This window comes from Atractosteus spatula, chromosome 8 (assembly GCF_055471065.1).
Source record: "Atractosteus spatula isolate fAtrSpa1 chromosome 8, fAtrSpa1.hap1, whole genome shotgun sequence".
NCBI lineage: Eukaryota > Metazoa > Chordata > Actinopteri > Semionotiformes > Lepisosteidae > Atractosteus > Atractosteus spatula.
Window position 1 is genome coordinate 46,873,837 of NC_142713.1, and position 25,411 is coordinate 46,899,247.

Below are 25,411 nucleotides of genomic sequence, written 5' to 3' on the forward strand. Positions count from 1 at the left end.
CGGACAGAACTGTTATTCATTTTCTAGGCAGTGGAAAAGGTTATGAGGTCATAGCATTTTGTTCTGCAATTAAGGGTATATAACAAATAGGCCGTGGAATCTGAGATACTTGAGAAAATCAGAGGACAAAAGCTGCCGAGAGATTTAGCCCTACACGACTTCATTGGTGATAAAAGCATTAAGCCAGCATGGTGACTTATGAAGTGTCTGAGTTTTATAACCGTTACAAACGCAACATAAAACTCAAAACTGCTTTTCCAATCCATCTGTGAAACCTTTGCTTTTACAGAAGCTTATACCTCCTTGAAACCAAAAGGTGTCACGTGAGAAGACATCCAGTGCAGCCTCCTGTGTTTCTTTAAAGCAAGAAGGAAAAGAAACCCTTCGGCAAAAATCATGGGGAAGAGATTTTTTACGGTGATAATCATAACATTTTAAACTTGTTTGCTAGGATATTTCAAGAAAGACTAACAGGTTCAATCCCTTGTGGGCTTCATTTGCAGGGCATGGAAAGGTAACCAAGTTCTTCATATAGTACATCTACATTTTACATCTTTCTCGCCTATAAATAACACGCATTTTACAGGACTTTTTCTATCAAACACCACTACTCCAACCACCCTGTTTTCAATTGAATGATTCTGGATTACTGTGAAACCGAAATATACAAGAAGTAAGCAAAATTAAAGACACTGAAGGGAGCATAAACTAGGGGAAATAAGTTAAATAATAAAGTTATTAAAATGACTATTGTTAATTCTTTACATAGAAAACAATGTAGCATAAAAATACATTGGCCTACAGTTTTTTCAATAGACAGAAACTCTTAACTCTTTGAATTCAGGGCAATTTAGCAAAGAGTGAATCCATTTGTTAAATACTGTCTTGTCAAATATGTCCTTTAACTGAAGTCTGTGCAAATAACTTTAGATAAAGATACATTAAAGTATAATTATATGTTAATGTATCTTTATAACATATAATACATTAACAATAACATATAATTATGTTAATGTATTTTTACTAAAGTTAATGGTATAATAAGCAGGGTACTGCTAATGTTAACCCATTTCTTCTTAGTATGATCACATGCTCATATATAACATGCCTTTATTTTAACGCCAGTAAGGTAAATTATAGTGGCAAAACTATTTTTTATTCCATAAAACTATAGAAAAATTAAATATATTCAGAGTACTTATAAGTTCATCCTATATAAGCCAGCAACATTTCCAAATTCAGAAAGGAGGTCTAATCTCAAATAAAGATGCTGATAATTTTGAATATTGGGAAATTTTCAAAGTTATTAATGATTTGCCTTTTGTTTTAATAACAACTCCACAAAACATTTAAGAAAGCCGATCAGAAGGCCCTACAACTGAATTTGAATATGGATGGATAAAAAGGTATGTTCTGCAGTTTTAACATGGGTAGTTTAAGTCAAATAACATATATATATATATTAAGTATATATGTTATGTATATGAACTCCTCAATACCATTCACAACCATTGAACCTATTTAGCCTATTAAAGTTCAAATCTATTCATGGTAAGACAATTATGCACAAATAATGTAGACATTTTGGATATAAAGTACATAAAAATGGTGTTTGGAGAGAAAGTGGACCGAAATTCACCATGGTCACTTCACAGCTAGCTGCACGTTACTATTACAATGATAAAAATGTTTCAGGTATGCCCCTGAAATCCAATCAGCTATGCATTTGCTCAGTATTTGAACAATTTTCTGTTGTTATATTTAAATTAATTTTGCAGAGCTTATTTTGGTCTATGTTCACTCAAATTTCTTCACAGCATATTTAGCTTTCAGCACAAGAGATGACATGTTTTAATGTTTCCACAAAAATCTGAGAATACCTGCTACCTATTTTGCTTGAAGCAACAGCGCTCTTTCTTGTTTCTATCCATCATGGCTTAAGCTTATCTGATTCCCCACTGTACTATTCAAGACACAATAGTTAATCACTACAAGCTCAAGAAAAATGGCATGTTATTAATGATTTGCCGGAATAGAATTTGTGGTCCATTAAAAGAGCTACCAAATTACAGAAAGTGCTTGCCTGGTGAGAAAACTTGTCAAGGTGAGGAAGATAATGTGTCTTCCTAGGGCACAGCTAACAGACGTGACAAAAGAGAATTGAAAAAATAATCCTTTCCTCTGGCAGTAAAGTAGTTAAGTTGGTACATAGTTAAAGTGGTAGACAGGATTTGGTCTTTTGGAATGAATACCAGGGTTAATTATTTCAAAGAGCAGATCAGCTCTTATGCTATTTGTAGTTATATTTAAGAGCCAGTGTGTCAGGAATGCACATTGTTTAAGTGGTGGTATGTTACAACCACAGGGCTGTAAGACATCTGTATCACTTCTTTTGTGCAACTATCTATCATATTAAGAAAAGAGACTCGAAGACGTAATGCATGGATATACACTATCAGTCTTTGGTGTACTAGATTTCTGAGCCCTCATTTTTGACCTACCATTGAGGACTGGTTTCACAGTAATTTACAGCAGACCTGGATTTATTTGCCCAGACATTAGGCAGTCTGAGATTAGTGCTAATTAGTGCCTGTGAAACTGCTGCTTAAAGTTCAGTAGTTCTGTGGTACGGTTAAATGTTGGTCATGCTTATTTGCTGAGTTGGACACAGACTGTTCCAAACGTTTAAAAGCAATTCATTGTATTTTCATTTTAAATTTCTTAATCAGATCTCAAATTTGAAATGTGAAAAGTGCCAAAAATTAGCACATTTACAAAGCTGCTCATGAAGGATATGGCCAAGATCATACCTGAAACTTTAGAATAAAATGGATCTCAGCTGATACCTGATCCCAAATAAGAGTTTGAGTCTTTCTAGAAAAGATATAATATGACTGCATCTCAGGAGGCTAATTTCTGATGTAGCATCACATGACATCACTTTTCTTGAAGGATGCTTGCCTTTTGAGATTCCTCATAGGTTTCTGTGTACAAAACAATATATAATGACCCACCAACTACCGTATGTACATTAATGTATGTACATTATGTACATTAATGAGAGAATCAAAACATAAATCATGTTTTCCAAAAAACAAACTGCAATTTTAGCGATACTGTTAATGGTCATAAGGACAATTCGCATTGTGGTACAAAAAATGAACTTCTTTTCAATTAATTTTGACCAACACTGTTCTATACAGCTTTATTTAGAGTAGCTTTTACTAATAACCACACACCATGTGCAGTTGATCACTTTACTTCAACAGAGTAGAATACTGGGGTATTGAGATTGTAGAGTGAATCTGTCAGGAAACCAGGTTTTGTGACACTGTACACAACATGTAACTTAAGTAGTAGCCAGGTGAAGTCACTGAGGAGCTTTGTAAAACACCTGTAAACCCTGATGGCAGCAAGAGAAAACCATAATCAGTAAATACGCCACCAAAGAATATCAGCAAAAATCAACAGAACACAATTTTGTGGTGTGACACTTGCAATACTCAGCGTATACGTATTATATTTAAGGATGCAAATCAGCTTTTATTTTACCCGAGGTTGTATTTAAGAGCCAGTTATGGTTGAACCTCAGCCTGTTTCTTGTACTGCTTTAAAACCAAATACCTGCATTAGATTAAGATACGCAAATAATTATTCCTAACGGAGGTTTCCTTTACCCTACCCACTTGAGAACCACTTATCAACTCGCTGCTATTTATGGTTGCAGTTACACTGCAAGATACTCCCAGTAATGACTTGAAGGAGACCTTTCATACTCATGCCCAACTGTGAAATAAGGGCTCTTAGAGAGCAATAGCTGCTGCAGGTGGTTAGTTTTCTCCTTGCTGAGAGCACTTATGTAACACAGCTGCCACTAAAAAAAAAAAAAATCTTTTCAGTGAGATGAAAATCAACCTCAGCCTGTTACTTTGTTCCCAGTCCTGTCCTACAACAGACACCAGGAGTAAACCCCGTGTGAGCACCTACAACAGACACCAGGAGTAAACCCCGTGTGAGCACCTAGTCCTGCGATTCCCATTTTGGTCCCGGAGGAACACTGTCTGTTAGTTCTCACTCCAGCTGAGCTCTACATTTACTTGCTAGTTTATACATGTAACGTGCTCCTTCAGTTAGTCCTTGGTGTCACAAATACCCTCTTTCAAGGGTACTGTCTCCAACAACATCAGGACTTCACGTGCACTCTCCTCAACTTGCTTGCTGTTGTTTCTGACTAAAAAATTCCAACTAGCTGATCCAGTACCTGACTGAGCTACTATCGTCCTACTCCCCACCTCGCAACCTTCGCTCTTCTAATTCTGGTCTCCTACTGTATCTGTCCCCCGAGCCTGTCTACCCTCTATGGGTGACAGGGCCTCCTCCTGTTATGCCTCAAAGCTCTCGAACTCTCTGCCCAAGGATATCAGAGAGTCACCTTCACTAAGCTGTTTCATATCTAGACTCACAGCCTTCGTCTTTAAAAGAGCCTTTACTTAACTGGTTCTGCAATATACCTCTTTGCCCCTGTCATCTTCCGTAGCCCCATCTACTATCTCCTCCCATTTTGTAGTTTCACTGTGTGTATATTGTGTATTTTTTGTTGTTGTTCTGTAATGTGCTTTGAGCAGCCATCTTTAATGGTGATATATTACATTAAGCTTTTATTTTTATTATTATTATTATTATTATTATTATTATTACTGGGGAACAGACACCAGTGGGAATGACACTATCAAACCCTCCAACATCAGCTTTTTTTTCTCTTCTGCAGAGGGCTAGATGGCTACATTTCAGACAGCACACCTGAAGGACACCAGCTCTGAAACCCAGAAATCGCTACAGGGCTGTTACAAATTACAAATGACTATTGGATCTTTTAAGAGCTGGAATGTAATGCACAAATATGTCCCAAATACAAAACTGAAATTGATAGGTCTGCACTCTCTGGAACGGAAACCAGAAGACAGTACTGCTCCAGGACTCCAGGGCTGGAAACCACTGAAAGACTGGTTCATTTTAAAGCTTGGCTCCTCATACTTAGTCACCTTACTATTGTCTTAAATGGGCCAGTTTACTAACTTCTCCCAGCTTTTCAGATGCCGCTGTTTTTGTGGGGTCTTAAAAAGCCTGCAGACACAATGGCTCTCCAGAACTGACATCTGAACCATAACTGATGCCGATATCTGAACTTTTGGATGAGACTAATAATCAATATCACTGAAATAACCTTTTAAAGGAAATGGGCAGAAGCAAATGGGTTATTCTTACACTGATCTTCAAGAAAACAAAAACAGCCATGAAGCTCGAATTACCTCTCCACGGGTACAGGGGTAGGGCCCCGAGTATTTAGAAGTGCACTGGGCTCCTTCTACTTCGGTGTCGTCCTTCAAGCCGAAGGTCTCTGTGCAGTTGGTAGCGAAGTATTTGTAAGGCGTCCACGTCCTCCCGTGGTCCTGCGACCTCTCCAGCAGCATGGCCGCCGGCCGGGGAGACCTGAACACCAGGATGAGGTGCGTGAAGTAGAACTCCGTCTCCAGGTCCAGCTGGACGGTCTCCTGCAGCGCTCCCCCGGCAGACTGCCACCAGGTACCGGGGGAGCGGAAGGAGGAGTCGGCCATGGCCCCCGACAGGTGGGAGTGCTGGGGCTGCGCCACGCTGCATTTGCCGCACTTGGGCGGGCGGCAGGAGCCGTCGGCGGTCTCGGAGAAGGAGCAGAAGAGCTCGGTGGAGTTGGAGCCGCACACCGACTGCGTGAGCAGCCGCCGACCCAGGGCCAGGTTCCCCATCCTGGGATTGCAAGCACGGCTGTCACACCTGTCGGGCACTCTCGAACCCGCGCCGCCCAGACCTTGAAGGGCGAAAAGAGAGCGTGCTGATCACGGGGCACACAAGGGAATAAACCCAGGCCATAATAGCATTGTTCATCTTTACCATCGGATCTCCCTTTCACCTTCATCGGTACTGAAGTGTTACGATTACGAATGCTTTCATTTTCTGTCATACTGATTTGTACTCTCGTCGCCATACATATCTTCAAATGTTCTTATTTTTTAAATTAGTTTAATTGGTATCGTGTAGGTTTCAACGCTATTGTATAGAAGGATGTTTTCAATGTAATGTTTTTTTTTAATGTGTAACATTAGCGTTGATTCACGGATCCAGAACATTTGTCAAAAGTAAGCAAAAAAGTAAGCAATTGGACATAAAAACTTTTAATGTGCACTTTTATAGGAACTGAATGCAGTTGGCTACTAAATATTTTAGAGAAAAAACACTTACAGCATGTTATAATAATATGAACTTCAAAGTGAACCACGCTACGACGGACTTATGGATTATGCAGACAGAAGTATTCATTCCAAGAGGGATGAAAATACACTCAAACAGCCTCCGGATATTGACATCCTTGCAATCCTGCGTGCCATGACACTTCTGACTGGTTCACTGAAGGATGCTTTAAACTCAAAGCGCAGGGTAAAATGCGCTTCATCACATACCAACAAAGGGGCTAACTTGTTTATTCATGTTATAACACAGTTACATTTGTGATGATAACTGTAAACAATCACTTAGCTGAAGGCAAATCAGTACCCAACACAGAAACCGTTTCGAGATTATTCCATGCAGTTTTAGTTCGACAATGAAAAGCTGTGAACTTTAGATTATGATGATTTTACAAAGTCCACAAAACTCGCAGTTTGATCATTCCGGGTTCGCTTCACATCCGAAGGCTGTTCCATTGTCTGGTGACGACGAGCAAATCTTTGTTGTGAACCTCTACGTCTGTGTTATCGCGCATGTTTTAAATGGCGTGGAAAATAAGTTTCATGCGACGGTAATTTCAACTGCGCAAGAGTAATCAAGAGAAATTATTAAAATACCAACCTGAAGCGAGAGAATATAATCCAAAAAGTGCAATCAGTGAAATTGAAGTCCAACGCTTCATCGCAGGGCTTTTGAGAAGCACGGGAGACCAGCAATTCTTTTTTCCTAAAAAACACCAAGACTTACATGCGTTCGCATGAGGACCGAAATTTCACTTTGCTTTTTTATAGTGACATGTGGAGGCAAGTTTTTTTTACCAGCGGGAGAAAGCGAAGTCGTTTCTTCAGACCAACTGACCTTCTCGCCAATTTCATCCACTCTAATAATAATGAAGACAGATCCAATCTTTGACAACCCCACTATCCGAATTTCCCGAAAACTACAAGCTAGCACATTTTCTTATTTGAAGTAACAGGCTTTCCAAAAACGCCAGGTGCAGAGGAGGAGATACTGCTATGTCTCTCATTTCATCTACCATATACTACCATGCCGCACATTCACTTGAGTTTTGCCTCCAGATATGTAAGTAATATTCAAAGAGTGACAGGGGGATTTCGGCTCCGCCCCAGTCGCTTCGCATTTTTTTAGCTTAAAGGAACATTCCTGTAATTCATGATTCACAGGATTTCTCGTTACCCCTTAGATGTGGTTACCCTTTCAGACTAAAGCGAAGTTATACCAAGTTTACTAGAAACTAAACGACCACCTTGTAACTGATACTCTGTCCCATATTTCGATATCGTGAATGTACACAGCCCGCTCGTCATGTAACTTAAATTGACTTGAAATTGATACAGCTCATTGCAATTACTTTGTAAACACGTCAGGGTTTGTATTTGGGGTGGACAGTGGACAGTTATCCAATCGAATATTAATAAACTTGAATAGTCAATGAGATGACTAGCAGTGATGCTGTAAATGTAAACACATTACTTTTTAAATGTCAAGTTCAGGTACAGGATATTCACCCTTACAGGTGCTTTATCTGGAATGCTCCTATTGCGAAAAACGATTTTGTTACCAGCTTATTCATATGGTTTGATATTAGGCCTAACGCTGGCCTTTTGACTGTACGTACCTTAAATGCTAAGAATTATTATTCTTAAGGTTTTGGGCTTTGTAATGTTTTGCCATTACATGTTTTGTGTCTTCAAATTTACTGTCTACTGCCTTTCTGACTTTGGAGTTTGTTGTGATGACAATATTACATATGATCATAGTCAGAAAATATCAACTAGTTTTGTTAGTGTAATACCTACAAATATAGTAAGCCAAAGATGTACAAATCGAAAACAATGAACTATCATTTTAAATTACAAATCTAATCTTAGCAAATTAGATGTAATTGCCGGTAATGGTAAAGACCATCTGGCAAGCTATAAATGTTAAAGGTTTGGATAAAATTGTATAAAAATGCAAAACAGTTTGACTGTCAACCATATATAAAACCAATTTTAAGACAACATTTAATGTATATATGTAGGTGTATAATATTAGATATTAAATAATATTGTTAGGCACAAAATATTATGAATAAGGATTAATTTCCAAAAGCTGCCCTCTAGTGTTTTACTATAACATAACATATTGCAGTCAAATTAAATGTTTTGAGAAACATTGTAATGCTTTTTATATCGAGGTGACGGCAAATCTTTATCACCCGTTTTCGGCCTCACCATTGTCAATTTCATACTTCTTCCACGTGTATTAATGGCTGTGGCTATTATCCCACTGTTATGATCAATTTTTGTAGTGGGTTTTTCTGGAGGTACTTGGAAATTAGTCTTAATGATTTACAACCCATATTCTATGGGAAAGAAAGATACCACTTCTGCAAAACAGTCAATCACTGTTGAATGATCACACATGATGCCTGAATTCAATTTGACACATTTTTGTCATTCACATCGATCATCTGAATTCCTTGAGGTAGGGTGAGAGGAATCTCATCATTCATTATTTACTGTCAGTCTGAGGCCCTTTTATTTAACCTGTCATCTTGGCAGTTGTATTTGGGGTATCCTAGCTTAAGGCAAACAACCTTTGCCCTGGTGGACTAGTCAGGAGCATTACAGCAGTTAACCTCGGCCGTACAGCTACATAACCCCCAGGGAAAAAAATTGTCTGTGAATTCAAGGAACATAAGCATTTAAAACACAAGGTCAACTGACACCTTTTAAATTGTCCTACCATTCACTTTCAATTCAGTCTCACAAAAGCTACTTTTGTAAGATGTGTCACTCCTACTGTGGCTTCAGGTCACAACATTTCTTTCTTGAGTTTGGGAATTAAGGCCGGTTAACAGTGTTGCAAAAATATGACATTTCACTTCAAGTTGAAGGGCCTCAATTGAAAAAGTACATTTTGGCACTTCTTTTGTGGTTTAGACCTTGGAACCTTTCAGTTATACTCTGTGAATCTGTGAATTATTTTCAATGATCTCGTCTGTCGCACGATAAGGAGCAGACATTTTCTTGCATGATTTGAAGCAATAGTGTCATATCTAATTGAAACTCTGGTTCAGTTCATAGCAGCACAATACTCCTGATCTATATCTGGCATTTGGTGAGCTCCAAAAAAATTTGCCAACTTGCTTTTGGGCCAAACGATTTTATGGCTTTTTCAGGTTTGCATGGTGAACAATAATTTTGTCTTTTCCATCACGTGCTCTCAGCATATTGGCACTGGTCCAGTACTTCAAAATGACAGATGTTCTACAGAATTTCCCTGGCTGTGCCCAGTAATGCCCAGTGTCAATCAAAAATAATATGTTATTGTGCACCACTTAGTATTGAGTTAAAGGAGACAATGCACACAGTTCCTCAATTCAGCTACGCCCTTAGAGCCAGTGCCTGGAAAACAGTGAACTGCAACTATACTCTCTGCTAAAAAGAAATATCTTCCTTGAACATACAGTATATATGAGCTTGTTATGGAAACAGAACTGGATAGCCTGCAATGAATGATTCTCATGTATTAATAATTGTGAGAAAACAAAGAATGTTCAAATCAAAGGCATAGAATGTGTCACAGAACCCGTTTTATATGATATAAAACCAGTCAACAGAAATGGCAAGCCTCTTTTCAATGAACAGTTTCATCTTTCTCTTTTAAGTGGACTTTCATTTCAGAAGTGCTTTGTTAAGTTACAAATATATCATGGCTTCGGTGTGTGATATTCAATAGCTTTTTACCTTCCAGCATTTTTTTTTCTTTTATTGTGGATGATTCACTTAGGTTTCAGGAATTTCACATTTTGTTTTGTTCAAACAAAACTAGCACAACCCACACAAAGGCTGGTCTTTCGTTCAGACTGGACAGAGACTTTATTTTGGCAAGATTGACACTGTTGCACCTGGTCATGCAAGCAAATCAAGCTAATTTCTTTTTAAAAAAGACGTCCTTGACAAATGTTTCCACATGAAACATCTTCTTCTGTGTTTAATAAGTAAAAACATCTAAAAAGTGGGGCTTCTGAAACCTAAAACTTGGTTTCAAAGCATTAGGGATTCGTACAGTGCTCTTCAAAAGTATCTGATCAACAAAGACAAAACTAATATTTTTGCTTTGGGATCCAGAGCCTATCCCAACAAGCAACAGGTGCAAAGCAGGCAGGACAACAGTCAATCGCAGCGCACACACAGACACACACACGCACACGCACACACTCACACCAGTTTTCCCTGGTGTGAGAAGTCAGTTAACATCCCTGTATGTCTTTGGACTGTGTACGGAAAAAGGAGCACCCAGAGGAAACCCATGCGAACAGGTGAGAACATACAAACTCCATGCAGACAGCACCCCAGCAATTGAACTCAAGGCCTCAGTGCTGCGAGGCAGCAATGCTAACCACTGTGGCACCATACCGCTCAATATGATGTTCCATCCCACACTTTGTCCCCATCAGAATATTCAAAGTCATGGCTAGCAGATAGTATACACAAAAGGTACACTCATAAACTAAGGCAAAACGCCCCTTAACAGCTCCATTAACAGACTAATCTCCATTTTCTGTAAAAGGAAACATATCTACCAATAATGTAGGTGGAAATTCTCATGGCAAAGTGGGAGTTTTTTTCTGGTTTTTCTGTGTTAGAAAATATCCGATAAAGAACGGAATTTGTTCTTCTGGTGTTGATGAAAAACATTCCCCTGCCTTTGAATTGACTAAGTTATTGAGAAATAACTATTTGGGTGTTTTTGTATTTTGTTACAATAGGACTTTAAAACATGTTTAATCATGATTCTGCAAAAATGAGATTGAGATGTTTAAACAGATGGGCTAAAATAATTTAATTTTACTTGTTAATAGATCTTTTGTTAGATCTTTTGGGATGCACATGTTTGGCTATAGTAAAAAACAAACAGAATGTATCTCAACCCACAACACTTCTACTTTAAACACTTTTAAATTATTTGTCTTGTTTTGTATTATAAATATTGTATTATATATATTGTTTTGTATTATAAAATTTTCTTTTTGATACAAAAGTCTGTGACGTTAATCATGAATGGTTTTCTCTTACTACCTTTTTTTCTTATTTCTTCTTAGAATCTAATCTGTCACTAAAATATTCAAAAAGGCGCTCAGGAAGCATAGAATTACATTCACAAACAGAGGACTTCTTCTTGTTCCAGATAGACCAGTAGTTTACTGTGAGAGGTGATCTTTCACATCTGTAATTAACATCTCTTAACTCTTCATGTTTATTGAAGTGAAGAAACCATTGGAAGGCCTTACTTACATTTCTCAGGAAAATGAGACAAGTTAAAAAAGGTTGTCTGGTCAATTCATTTCCAAGGTCCTCCATTGCCTCTTAATTAGCAAACAAGAAGCAAAGGTAGTTGCTAATAGCAACAGCGAAGTTGCCGCCTTGTAGACTGCTTTAATCAGAATTCAAAAGCTAAGCAAGACTGGGCCTGTCAGCACTGAGATGGTGGACCCCTATAAGAAGTGAAGCTGCTGCTGGCAGTGCTGGTAGTAGACCAGTAGGTGGCACTGTTATAATGACAACAGACACTGCAGGTCCTTTGGGTGAGATGTTAAACAGATATTCTGGCTTCTTAATCATTAAAGATCCTGTGGAGCTGTAAGAGAATGTGTCCTGGTTAAATTCCACCCGGGCCTGTCTGAAGTTCCCCCTGAAGTTCAATCAATAATGCATTTTTTTTTTATTTCTTCACTAAATCCACTTTATATTGGGGCTACTGGGGTAGAATGGCCAAGGGGGTATTTTAGAATGAAAAGTTTGATACAAATGGAAGTGATTAGAATTAATTGTTCTAATTATTCGTACAGCCCGTCGAAGTGAAATATTTCCAGTAGTAATATATACCATCTGTATTTGGAAATCTGTTTCTTTCTTGCCCGACTACATTTAATCTGTGATTCTGTGTTGATGTTCAGGCTGACCTCATATTCCAGATAAAAAAGGGATTTTTTGTGCTCCTGCAATTTTGCAGTGGTGATTGTAAACTGTACATTCGCTTGGAGAAACTTTGTTGAAGACATTCTTGCTTGGAGCAGAAAAGAGAGATAAGATGAACAAATCAGATAATTCCGACCTTCATACAATATCAAGACCAATGCAAAATGAAATTAAGTTTAGGACTAAGGACCAGGAAGTTCAGGACCAAGATCCTCCAATTCCTGTATTTCGAATTCTTCTTAAAACATGAGAAAAGTCTAGATTTAAGGGAAACTCAAGCGATAACCCTAGTAGATGGTTCTTTAAAGCAAAGGATGCAAGATACACCTGCTTAACTCTGCTCGTGTAGCCAGTTGGCTCTCTTGGATCCCAGTAGTACTCACCCACAATAACATTTTCTCTCATTACAGAGAAAGATTTGCTTGCTGCCAAAGAGCACTCGGCAAAATAATGACCAAAGTGATATACAGTGGTTACGTAAACCCATCTCCTTTGGGAAAAGTCAAACTTTTTCAATTTCTCATTGCTGCTCCCAGCAACCTCAGTAACCTCCTCATAAACGTATACTAGCAGCACGATTTGGCATTCATTTTCATTTTAGAAGGTAATGACATTTAGCATTCATCTAACAGTAACACCTACTGTATATAAACAATGTCCCTCACTGTTCATCCTAAAAGTGCAGGAGAAAAAATGTTATTCTTGACGTGTTCTTGATGCTGTTTTGCTGAAACTCAAGGCTTCTCTTTGAACGTTTATGCAATGGTAGATCTTGGTAGGTATACAAATATTGCAAAAAACATTCTCCTTTGTTTTATTTCATTTATTTAATATGTGTGTGTCGCGAACAGGTCACACAGGAGATTTTGGCTGAAGAAGAATAAAACAGAGTTCATTGTTTATAGCACAATGCCTACTTACTTTCTCTTAGTGACTGGGTAACAAGAGCAGAGTATTTCCTTCTTACCCAGAAAAGGAAAGATCTAACTGCACCCTGAGAAGCATTAATAAATAACATCCATTGTTCTGATGCTCATTCTCTGTTGCAGCTTTCAGAAACTGCCTTCTTGCCTATAGCCGGTAATTGATTACTTTGGTGATCCATCAGCACTCAGACAGAAGGACACATGATGAATGGCTGAGTTTTGTCTCTGGGCTGGAGTTAGTGTCACAGACATGAACAACTCTATAGATCAGGTCTGTGTGGAGATGTGCAAAGCTTGAAATATCTCACCATGTTATTAAAACGTGAATGTTACGCAGGTGAAGTGTGTGAAAATGTAGCAGCAAACAAGTAAGACAAATTGATGAGTGAGAAAGGTATTGAGAACATATTCTGTGAAGAAGTCATTTGATTTTGTATAAGCAAGCCCTGTCCCCTCCACACAACAGCCTTGCCATGTTCATATTTAGAATCAACTAACCCAATATAGCACAAAGTCACATTTGTAACCTGCATTTGGTTGTTAGAATATAAGTCAATTCTGTTTTTGTAATCAAGGAAATTGTTAAAATGTTTATTAAAAAGAAGAAGATAATAGATGCATTTCTGTGTGTGAATACATGTAAAATTATTATAGTATAGTTGTGTGAAATCCAGCTAGTGTATAAACAATTACATAAGATTTTTTTTTCTAACGTAGAGTAGATAGCTTTCATTTAGACTATATTGCTTATTTTCAGTAAACATGAAAATCTGCCAATACATAATAAAAAGATATAGTTATAAATGCCATGTTCTCATCATGGTTGAGTGCCTGTTTGTGTAAAAACAAAGTATTACTTTCATTGCCTATCCACTTCATTCACTGTGTTTTAATTTGATTTTATGAGAAAGTCCTTTGTGAACTGTAAGTGAACTGAAAAATGCGCTGTCAAGATCGGAAAATCAATCAATTTTTATTTTGCATGGTGCCTTTTCATGAAGAACACCACTTCAAAGTGCTTCACAGCGACGCTTACAGTAATAGGGCAGAGGGAAAGCATGGCAGAAATGTTAAGATTAGTTAGAAAACACAATTAAAAAAGAAGAAATTTGAAAAATGATTCATATGAAGCTGTCAAAGCATGTATAAAAGACCCAGGAGAAAAAATACTTTTAAATACTTAAAAATTCTTTAAAGCATTAACACAAAGCTTAGAAATAACAAAAACCAACTTGAGCTTTTAAACATTTGCCAGAAGCTCAGAACTACAGAAATTAAAAATACATATACAGTATATACAGTACAAAAAGCTTCCTAAGAAGATAAATAATAAGTCACCATGTGAAGAGTAAAATCATTTTGTACTAGTAGTTTAAGGAAATACCAAAACAACATGTTTTCAGTTTGCATTTGAACAGGGGACAGTAGGAGTCTCTCTTACAGTAATGACATAACACAGATGTGTTGGAGTCAGAGTGCAACATAGCTGAATTCCCCTCAAATGAAACTCCTCTTGGGTATCTGAGTTACAAACACACCAAATCGGAAGGAACTCAGAGCTACTGCCTAAGAATATGAGGGCCAGTAGATCAGAGAAATAATCAGTCTAAATTACATGGTGGGCATTGTAGGGTGTGAGAAGAGTTATTTGAAACCTGATTAACCATCTCTGCTCTTTCACAGGTGTGGAACAATGTGTTTGTGAAACTTGGTGCCAACCAGAACTCTGAGTGCCACATTTTGACCAGGTGGGCTCTTTTGATAGCAGTGTAATGGGAGGCTATTAAGTAGTGCTCTGTGGTGATTTAGGCTCAGCTAGACAAAGGCATGTAAAGCAATCTTTTTACCTTAAGCAGAGACAGAACCATGCCTCTTTGCAATGCTGCAGACAGAAGGTGCAAAAAATCCTAATTATATTAAATACTTTATAGTATGTGCCATAGTCATGGTACTGTACAACGTGTCTTCTAGCTCCAGAAATGGCAAGTCACACTAATATATATTTATTTTTAGTTATTATTCTGAATATTTGTTTGTAAGATCTTCAAAAACTTGCAATGCCACACATGACTTTCAACTTTCAACATGGTTCAAATTATTAATGGTAATTGAACTTTAACGAAAGTCCTGCAGTGGGGGTTTTCAAACTGATTATATTGTCTTCAGGATCTACAGTGGCGCATATGGAAACACCTCACTGGCACTGATTGAAATTCTAAAGTTGGGGGTACATTTACAGGGAAGAAAAAGACGGAGAAAAAACTCAGGAGCCAAATCTATCCTCCTGTCAAATTCCTTTCATTAAGAAACTAGAAACAACTACCAGCTGCATAACACTAGAGCTAAACTGACATTGAAAGTAACTAGAGCAGTAAATGTGAATAAAACTAAATCACAGTTCGAAACGGCATCACACATTCTAGGTTTATGTAAATGTCTGGGTGTGTGCTGATGTAAATAAGCCTGTAGTGGGAATAAAGCCCACCGATGCCCATATAGATGAAATTAATAGTATGAGAATAGATGGCGGAAGTGGGAATGCCCAAAAGATCCACCTGTGTCGTCATATCTGAGGTCTGGAGGGATAATTCACTCAATTCAAGCCCCTCACTTCCAGAACAGAAGTTATTCAATTAACAACTTCAGCCACAACGTCGCAAACGTTTCAGCACTGCTGAATGTGTCCAGGCATTCTGCATCCCTGGTATCGAAATTGTGGGCTGATTTTGAAAGCTGCCCTCGACAGCCTGCTTTCCAAAGCGGAAGCCGTGGGGGAAGAAGCCCGGCGTTGATTAGCATCTGCTCGTCGCCGGCCCGAGGTGGGGGGGGGGACCGCTGATTGTTCGGCTGAGGGAGGCGTGCTGGAAGGTGCCCGCCTGCCTCCCATTCTAATGAGCTGGCCGCAGATCTGCAGCGTCATTTGTCTTGGTGCCGGTTATTATGTGGGCTGTCAGGCAGGGTGAGGAAGGGGACAGCGGAGCATTCCCCCGCCAGCGGGGAGCCCGGGGCCTGTTGACAAGGCAGCAGCGGGGAGCTGTGGGAACATGGCCGCTGCCCCCAGCACCTGCCAAGGCGAGGCGGCCTGCTCGTCTCCCCCGGGTGTGGGCCGAGGCAGGGAGGGCCGGCGGGCTGCCGCTCTTAATCAGGGGCCCTGCCGCAGAGCAGCCAGGCACGAGCACACAAACATCACTCGGCTGTCGAGCCGCGCTGCTGTAATGGCGTCGCGGCCCGACGTGCGATGCAGCCGCCGTCACGGGCGCCTGCCACAGGGCTGCGTCCCACTGGTTCGGTACGGCCAGAGCAAGAACAGGATGGCTTTGACTTCAACGCCTCACACACAGGTGCTGTTGGGGGAAGAAAAAAGAAACTCTGCTGAAGAGCACCATGTACTGTAAGCACCAGATCTTGCTTCCCAGAAACATCCACAACTTAAATGTAGTTTCCAGGGAAGTTATACTTAAATAGTAATTCCTTACACTTACAGTATATAGAGCTTTTCTGGACACTCCACTCAAAGTGCTTTACAGGTAATGGGGTCTCCCCTCCACCACCACCAATGTGCAGCATCCACCTGGGTGATGCGATAGTAGCGTACTCACTTCTCTTATTATCCCAGAAGTGAAACTTGCTTTGCGGACAGGTAAAAGACAGAACACAATGAACAACACGTGAACCTATTAACAATTAAGAGGACAAGACAAAAACAAGTTAGCAGCTTTAAGTAACCCCTACAATTTGGAAAACTGAATAAAAATATTGTGTCATCAGTGTGTGAGATAAATACATAAGAGACAGTCCTGATGAATAAATACAATAAGTAAAAAAATAAAATTCAGTCGTTCAAATGAAGTAGGTGAGAAGCTGTGAGAATAAAGGATAACTTTATTATACTCTATTGCACTAAAATCTAGGTGGTCTTACCTGATGGAAGGAGCTCCAATCCACTGTGCAAGAGGTGGTCATGACAGTCAGTGATTATATTGGCCTTCCATCCTGTTTGTTTGGTATAGATGTCTGCCATCTATCCCACTCAGTCTGTTTTTATTACATGTATTCAGGTTAGCAAACCGGGCCACCGCAGTGAATGTTAGAACCTATTCCATAAACATTCTATTGAGCTCTATAGGGCACTAACAAAACCACTCCTAGACTACAATGTTCAGTTTTGGTCACTGTACCACAGAAAAGTTATGACAGCCTTCATTTAAAAGAAAAGCAACATGAATGATTCTTGCTCTCAGGGGTCTGTTATATTTGAACAGGTTGAGGGAGTTAAATTTCTTCAGTCTGAAAAAGAGAAGACCGAGGGGAGATTTGATCCAGGTAAACAAAACCCTTAGGGCTATAGATAGTTTTAACCCAGGGGACTGTTTCACACACCGCAGTGAAACAGAAACACAGGTTGAAAATGTAATAAGCATACATTTAGGGCAGAGAATAGCACACACTTCTTTCCTCCAAAAAGTGGGTGTAAAAAACAGGCTTTACAGCCAGGCTGTTGAGGCCCAAACTCTGGGCACCTTTAAGAAACAGCTGGATGAAATTTTAGATTCAGTTAGTTATTAAACTGCCAAGTGAGCAAGATGGGCTTGTTGATAGCTTTCTATTGTGAAATGCCTGCCAGACAACTGCTGATCATTTAAAAATATTCTGAATGTGGATCTCATTTATATACCCTATATGAACACGATAGTATCTCACTATGATGTAAAAAGCTCTTTTGTTAACAGAAATGTATAGTGCTTTGCAAAAGTATTCAGACCCTTCCTATCACATTACAAAATTATGAAGTGATGCATACGCATATAAATTTTTACATTTAATATTTTATTCTAAGCCACAGTTCTCATACTGAAGACTATTAAGGGCATGGTAAGTTATAGTAAATATCAGCAAAGAGTAAAGAGAAAAAAAGAAATGTGTTGTTTCCATAAGTATTCAGATATGTTTGGTGGAAGCCCCTTCGGCAACAATTACAGTCTCTTTTGGCGAATCTCTACCAACGTTGCAGGTTTTGCTCTCTCTTGGTAGATTTGCTCAATTACTCCCAGGTTCCTTGGAGGATGCTCACGTACAGCACGTAGTTCCACTGATTCTCAATGGGATTCAAGTCAGGACTTTGACTAGGCCACTTAAGGGCATCTACATTTTTATTCTTAAGTCGCTCACGTGTACCTTCCCATCTCAGCCACTGAACTCTTTGAAAGTCACTGTTATCCTCTACAGTTTCCTCCTTACCTGCCTGCTCAGTTTGGTGGGATAGCCTTGACAGGCCATTCAGCCAACTGTTAAGGTAATTTCATGCACCTTAATTAATTTAGGTTTGCCAAATAAGAGGGACTGAATACTCAGGCAATCATGCTTTTCCATTTTTCTTTCGTATTATTTATCTGTTTACTTCTTTCTTTTTGGTTCGAATGTGTAGAGTCAGATGCATATGTAACAAATATGAATTGCTGCTTCAAAGTATCGTGACTGCAGGCTTTGAAGCAACACAACGTGAAAAACATTGAAGGATCTGCATGCTTTTGCAAGACACTGTATGTGTGTGATACAAAAGGTATCTTTAGTTTTTTTCTTGTGTTCCAATAGACAAAATCCGAAGATCCCCTAACAGCTAATGTGCTGGGTGTCTGAGGCAGCAGGAACAGAATGAACAAGATGTGTTACACACATTCACAGTCTTCAACATCAGAGTACAAACTCTACCCATTCATTGTGATGAAAGTAATAGCATGTGGAATTGAACTGCATGTTCCATTGGCTCCACTGCTGTTTGTGGTTGAAGCTCCAGGGGTTTTTCTGACCAGGGAAGTACAATAAAGCTCTCTCTGCCCAAATCAAAAATAGCACACAGCTATTAGAATCCTTAGAAATGGAGGCAGAAGCAGATTTACGGCTGCTCTTCATTTGAACTATCATTAGGGGATGATGAAATATTGTTTTTGTCTCTCTTAGCTACCTTGAAGCAAGCGAAAGATCATAGAAAGAAAGAGACAGTAGATTAAATCTAAAAAGAAAATAAGTATGAATGTCATATAATTCCTTCCCTGGGTGATTAGTTATAAACCGATGAGTGCACAGGTACACAACGCCAAGAACTCTTTATAGTTTGAATTATTGCATTCATAACCACTGCAAAATCTTGTTTTGCTTGATAAATTAGATTTAACCTTCCCCCTCTTTTCTCTTCAGTTACAAACCCAGACTAATTATTATTTCACCAGGCTCCTGTCGGTATAACGAACATGATGTTTATCTTGACTAAGGATGAGGAAAAGGTTAGGGCTCATCTGTGATCAGCACACATCATGAAAGGAATGCTTGCTTTATGTAGGCTGAGTCCGGCACATATTCTGTGTTTGTCTTTTATTGTTGTGGAGTGTAATACTATTGAAATCACTACCACCGAGAGAATGCAGGTATAGATTTTGTTTCATAGACCTTCTGTAGAAGAATTGCACACAAGTGAAACCAGGAAACATCAGGGATTTATAGAGTTGGAATGTATCGTTATATTGGTGTACTTTTTTATTCCTTTGTGTTCCGCAGGATACAAAAGTATCCGTATTCATTCAAACCAGAGAACATGTAATTTAAAAAACCTCACATTTAAATGCAATTCTATCTCAGTCTTCAAATGTTGCAATAGAGGGTTTATTTAGAAAGACAAATAAGAGGGGAAGAGACCAGAGTGAGGGGAAATGTGAACAGTGCCATGCATCAGCACAGAGTAGTTAATCATCTTAGTGTAACTTGAATGCCACAAACCCCATAGAAATTCATAGTGTATTATTACAGGCAGGTCTATTATTATTCTTAATCCAAGGGACACCAGTGTATTCCAAGGACACAAAAAGATGATCCAAAAACATATACTGTAGCACTGCTGTATAAAGAAAAATGGCAAGGTTTCTATCATCGTTTTGGATGCGTTTCCTAATATTCTATTGCATCATCATGAAATTATATACAGTATCACAATTTGAACCGTAATACCTGAGGTGGTGCAGTGTGCTACTTATTGAGCCATTACCTGTCACACTTTAGTTTAGGTGTCCATTATAACTGTCTTAGGTTTTAGTTTTACTCACCTTATCCTTTTAAAAAGTAAAAATTTTAACAAACTAAGCACAGCTGTAATCACAAACTATATATTGTTTATGGTGGTTACATGACTCCTGTTATTTACTTTTGTTTAGCAAGGGCTGAAGAAAAAGATCTATTCATGTTATAAAGGCTTACACAAATATTACATAACTATAACTGTGAGATACTGTAATCTACTACCATCACATGTTAAATTGTCTACAGATCACCGGATTGAAAACAGAAAAGGTTGTTTTTAGCCACAGCTACAACCAGGAACTCCTGGCTCAACAGCAGGTTGAACAGTTCCAAAGTTCAGTCTGGCTCTGTGGTGAAGCAGAACTTGTACAATAATGATCGTGGGCTCCTTGTACTGCAGTGTTACTGGGAGAACTGAAGAATTTTCCTTCCAGTCCTTAGCTCCGTCACTGATGGGGATCATGGTGTGGCAAGAATCTCATGGCCTGACAGAAACATGATTCCGGGGATGTGTTGATCTTCACCTCTCTTTTGTTCGACCTTTCTAGCAGCGAGTAGAGTTGATGAAGAACCGGAGATTTCAAGAGCTGGAAGAGCTCAAAAAGGGAAAGATGGCATCTTGTGGGGCTCAAACAGTAAAGGTGCTCACGCAAGCGCAGGCCGAGCTTTATGATTATGGTTTGGTTTGGGTTAGTTACCTCCCTACTTAACTAAATAATTAAGTTGGACTTGCTGCATACACACTATTTTTAAGTAAGGCCAAAAATGATACAGCTCAGCAGCAGACAAAATACACTCCTAAACACTCATTGGAGTGTCTCACATAATAATGTTCCCCACTCAACAACTGCTTACATGCTTAACAGTTCCTACAAATTATTATACAAAGGTTTGCATCGGGGTCACCAGACAACTGTAACTGAGATTCCTCCGATGGTGGCACACCCAAGCTAGGGTGGGATAACTTAACTGTGACGCGCTCAGCCGTCATAAAAATAGCCACCCCTGTGGCCTTGCGGGCACTGGCAGGCGTGTGGGGCTGTCAGTGAGGAAAGTGTCTCTCCATCACTGGGCACTGAAGCTCTGGTACAGGGCTATGGGGCCTGTGACGTGTTAGTAGACAGGTAGCTGTGCTTTCAAAGCTGTGCAGACCGGAAAAGATTGCCTACAACTCCTCCGCATGGGTTTCGTAGCTACGAATGAAGACTTGCCAAACGCGCAATCGGCTCTTCCACATCGCATGGCTACAAAAAACATAAGTGACCATTCTAAATAAAAAAGAAAACAAAATGCTGATTGAAATAAAAAAGAAAAAAGACGTATAGGAAGTCTGATGTGGCAAATTCCTTCTGTAGCAAAACCAAAATTGTTCCTATGTATTCTTGTGATGGTTTGTGGTGAGAAAGGTCTCAAATGTATACAGTAATTTAAATATACAGTAATTAATGGGGACATTTGTGATTTTAAAAAAAGCTATAATGTGACATCCACAGTCAAATAATTCCTCCCCAGCAGTAGGTAGAGTGGTCTTTCTCGCCCCTCCAGTTTAAGACTATGATAGCAAAAATGTAATAGTATTTTTAAAGACTGTGAATCTTGAATGCTGAGGTGCCAGAAACAATAAATGAAAAAAGTGTGGAAAAATAAAGAAAATAAAAATTGTCACAAATGAGAGGAAGCCATTTAATATACTGTATCTAATTTGTTTGAAGCTACCAGTACCCGATATACCGAAGATGATTCCCTTGCAACTACGAACCAGGCATGACAGTATTTATGGAACAAGTAATGGTTTTATTCCATGCTCAAAAGAGAAGAAAGAAAACACAACGTTTTGGCCGTGGAGCCTTCTTCAGGTGTGAGAAAGACAGGGCCACACCTGAAGAAGGCTCCACGGCCGAAACATTGCGTTTTCTTTCTTTTCAGCATGGAATAAACCTATCACTTGTTCCTTTGCAGCCTATGCCTGCTGATGCAGCTACCCACCTGAACCATGACTATTTATGACTGCCTAATTTCTCAGAATACATGTGTATGTGTATTTCTCACACAGAATGTTTCAAAATACTTCCAAATGTTTGTTTTTTTACACAAAGGGGGTTATTATGATGATCTGAGTGAAAAAATGAAGGTATCATTGCTCCAGAGAATGTGCTCTAGTTACATGTCATTATGTTATAAACCCACAATTATGTAAAATCTCATGTTCATAGTATCTCACTTGACTGACTTGCAATCCATTCTTACATTGTTTTCTTCATCTGGACTCTCCCTGTTTATAACCACTGTCTATCTTTTGTGTCTTTGACCATAGGATATACTGCTGCAGTATGCTAACAGCGAGGTGATCTTTATCTGAGTTGATCTTTTATAGTGTTTATAATCATGTGCGATGGCAGCTGTTACACATTTATACTAATATGTCATACTGCAGAAGAGGGTATTCCACAAAGACAATAAAATGATTCTACTTTGTGTTTTCTTTCATATTATATACCAACAACGCATTTTGGACTGGCTACACATGAAAGGAAGATTCTTAATGCAATTGTCCATGAAACGAAAGCCTGATGAGTACATGCAAATTCTTGATTGCCGAAGTGATATTTATCCAAATAATTCTGTTTAGATTAGGGATGCATATTTTTAGTACTGTAATGGAGAGATGATGTTTTGCATAATGCCTTACATTCATAACACAAATGCCCTTTAATTATGCGCATTTGTAAATGATAAATACGTTAACCTTCAATCTGTCTGATTTTAATCTTCAGTGGTCTATGTGCAGCACAAAATATCAATTTTTAAAAATCCCCCCCGATACTCTACACTACCCCCTGACACTTTAAGTCAGGCAGATGTAGATATTTGTTTCAATGTTCAAAGACCACAAAAAACCCCCGAAAGAAAATATCTGGTTTGTCTACCTTTTTCTAATATCATGTAAGAACAAGTCATTAATTTTCTAGCTGTCCAAGGTACTTTGCAGGGAAAAACAAATGTATTAGACAGTGAACACCTTTGCAAATCAGATCTATCTGAGCAGGCTGAGGACAGCCCAGTTTGTGCTCCAGTAACAAGGTATAATAGTGGATCAGGCGTGGGCATTTTTCCAGACCTGCATATCATCAGGAGAGAGATTTATGTGTGCTGTGCGTGAGAGGGCTCACTGTTACTATTTGAGCCATAGGCTACTTTAATCTGTGAAGATTTGTGTATTATTACATAAACATCTGAAGAGAAACTAATGAACAGATCGCTTACACTGAACAAGAGCTCCACTAAGATGCTCTTATGTTCAGCCACTACAAGTATTTTAAACACCACTTAGCCAGGACAGAAAGGGAATGTAATGTTTTTATTTTGAAAATGAAGCATAAGCCTGGCCTTAGATGTTTCTTTTATTTGCAAAGGATACATTTTATGTTACTCAGATATCTGTGTTCCATGAAGGTAACATGTAAGCAATCTTTCTAAGCATGACATTTTCACTTTAACATAACTTAATAATTCGTGTTTGTGTCTCACAGAATATTCCACTTTTCTTATTATCTTAGCCAATGGAGCACATTTCTCTTACCTTGAATTTAATAAAAATCAAGCACTACTTTTCCTGTATTTTAAGCTCTGAAAAAGCACTTTCATACTCTATTACAAAGTGCTGCATGTTACAAAAGGAGACAGACTCAGTTTTTATTACTCTGCAGCAAGATTAGACAGATGAATCGTGTGTCAGATGAGTTTTCAGTTTGAGGCAGGTATCACCTGAAAGAAACATACTTAAAGCGATTGTCCAATGAAATAGTGTCAATTTTTTTTTTGTCAGGACTCAGCCTGAAGAGTATGTGCAAGTCATTTTCCAGATAAATCTGTTTAGATTAGGAATGCATATTTTAAGTACTGTACTGCCCAGGAGTTTTTGTTTCAGACAGGTATCTCAGCGAGCTTTGATGACACCGCAATCCAAAAGACACCAGAATCCAACCATCAGTGTTGTGCACAGACAGAGATAGCAGCTACTCCCATACAACTGGCACCCATCAGTACAAGATAAGATCACTATATTGGCCATATACAATCTCTGTACATCTGCCCTTCCCATCAGCACCTGGTAGAGGGGGACAGAGGCTGGGGCCTAAACATTTTTGTGTTCATTCTTTGACCTCTTGCCATCCAGATCAGCAGTTACCTTTGCTGAGCCATGTCCCACATATAATAATAAAGGACAAAATAAATTATTTTAGAATACACTTCTGTTTGCTCTCCCCAGGCCAGTAAAGAAACTGTTGCCTAGTAACTGAATATTTTAAACTGTTTGGAGCAGGTGGGTGAGGGTAGTTTCCCAGGGTTATAGTAAGGCTTCACACTGAAACCAAATGTGATTTAAAAAGAAAAAGTGAGTCTGGACCATTTTGAACACCCTGGTAACAAAAGAACCTGTTACACATAATTTGGGCAAGTTACTTAAGACGTCTTCCAGCTGTTTACGTTCTAGCTAGTCGATCATGTGAAGCTTTCTTGTAACACAGTGTAACACATACACCATTGCTACCCTCACAAACATCAATTGCTACAGAAATTACAGGCTATCACAGACTCATTTAAGAACCGTTTGCTCATTTTTGTTTAGATATTTATCATACTGATGTTTTTTTTTTTACTTTCTGAAAGTGGCCATGATGTGTTCAAATGCAGTCCTACAGGTTAAATCTTAAAAACCAACTAAAAATTAGATTGGTGTGCAGTAGACTAGAACACATTATTGTTGTGACATTTTTCTTTGCCTCCTGAAAAACTTATAGCATATTTCATGTCCAAAGGATATTGAAGATATCAAATTAAATTACTATATACAGAATATTCATTATACAGTATATGTATGCTGTAGTAGGGTAATCTTTTATTATTCCTTGATACCATCTTCTTCATGATCAAAGTACTCTTTCCAAAAACATTTTGAAAGTTTTATTTTTGTTAAAACCTTTATTCACACAAGTCTCTAACACCTAACTCACACAAACTGAAGTAAAACTAATATACTGTAAACAAACTTAGCGTGAGAGCAGGTTGCTACTTGGGCATTTTGGGTGGTGCAAGTTAACTTTCATAACATCAGTGAGCCTTTTCTTCTATCAAAACGTACAAGAGCTCGTTTGCACCGGAGCA

General features: G+C 38.7%; 1 protein-coding gene across 2 annotated transcripts in view; it reads right to left on the reverse strand.

Annotated features, from left to right (window-relative positions):
* Positions 1-7,447, reverse strand: part of ntn4 (netrin 4) — a 32,926-nt gene extending 25,479 nt beyond the window's left edge. Inside the window, exons 1-3 of one of the 2 annotated variants that reach the window (XM_088924093.1) lie at positions 7,120-7,447; positions 6,883-6,987; positions 5,310-5,845 (exon numbers count right to left, since the gene is read on the reverse strand). In XM_088924093.1, the coding sequence (XP_088780219.1) occupies positions 5,310-5,845; positions 6,883-6,943 (597 nt within the window). In that variant the 5' untranslated portion in view covers positions 6,944-6,987; positions 7,120-7,447. Of the gene's footprint in view, positions 1-5,309; positions 5,846-6,882; positions 6,988-7,079 lie in introns of both variants that reach the window. The other variant, XM_088924092.1, reaches the window with a different exon arrangement.
* Between the last annotated feature and the right edge of the window lie 17,964 nt (positions 7,448-25,411).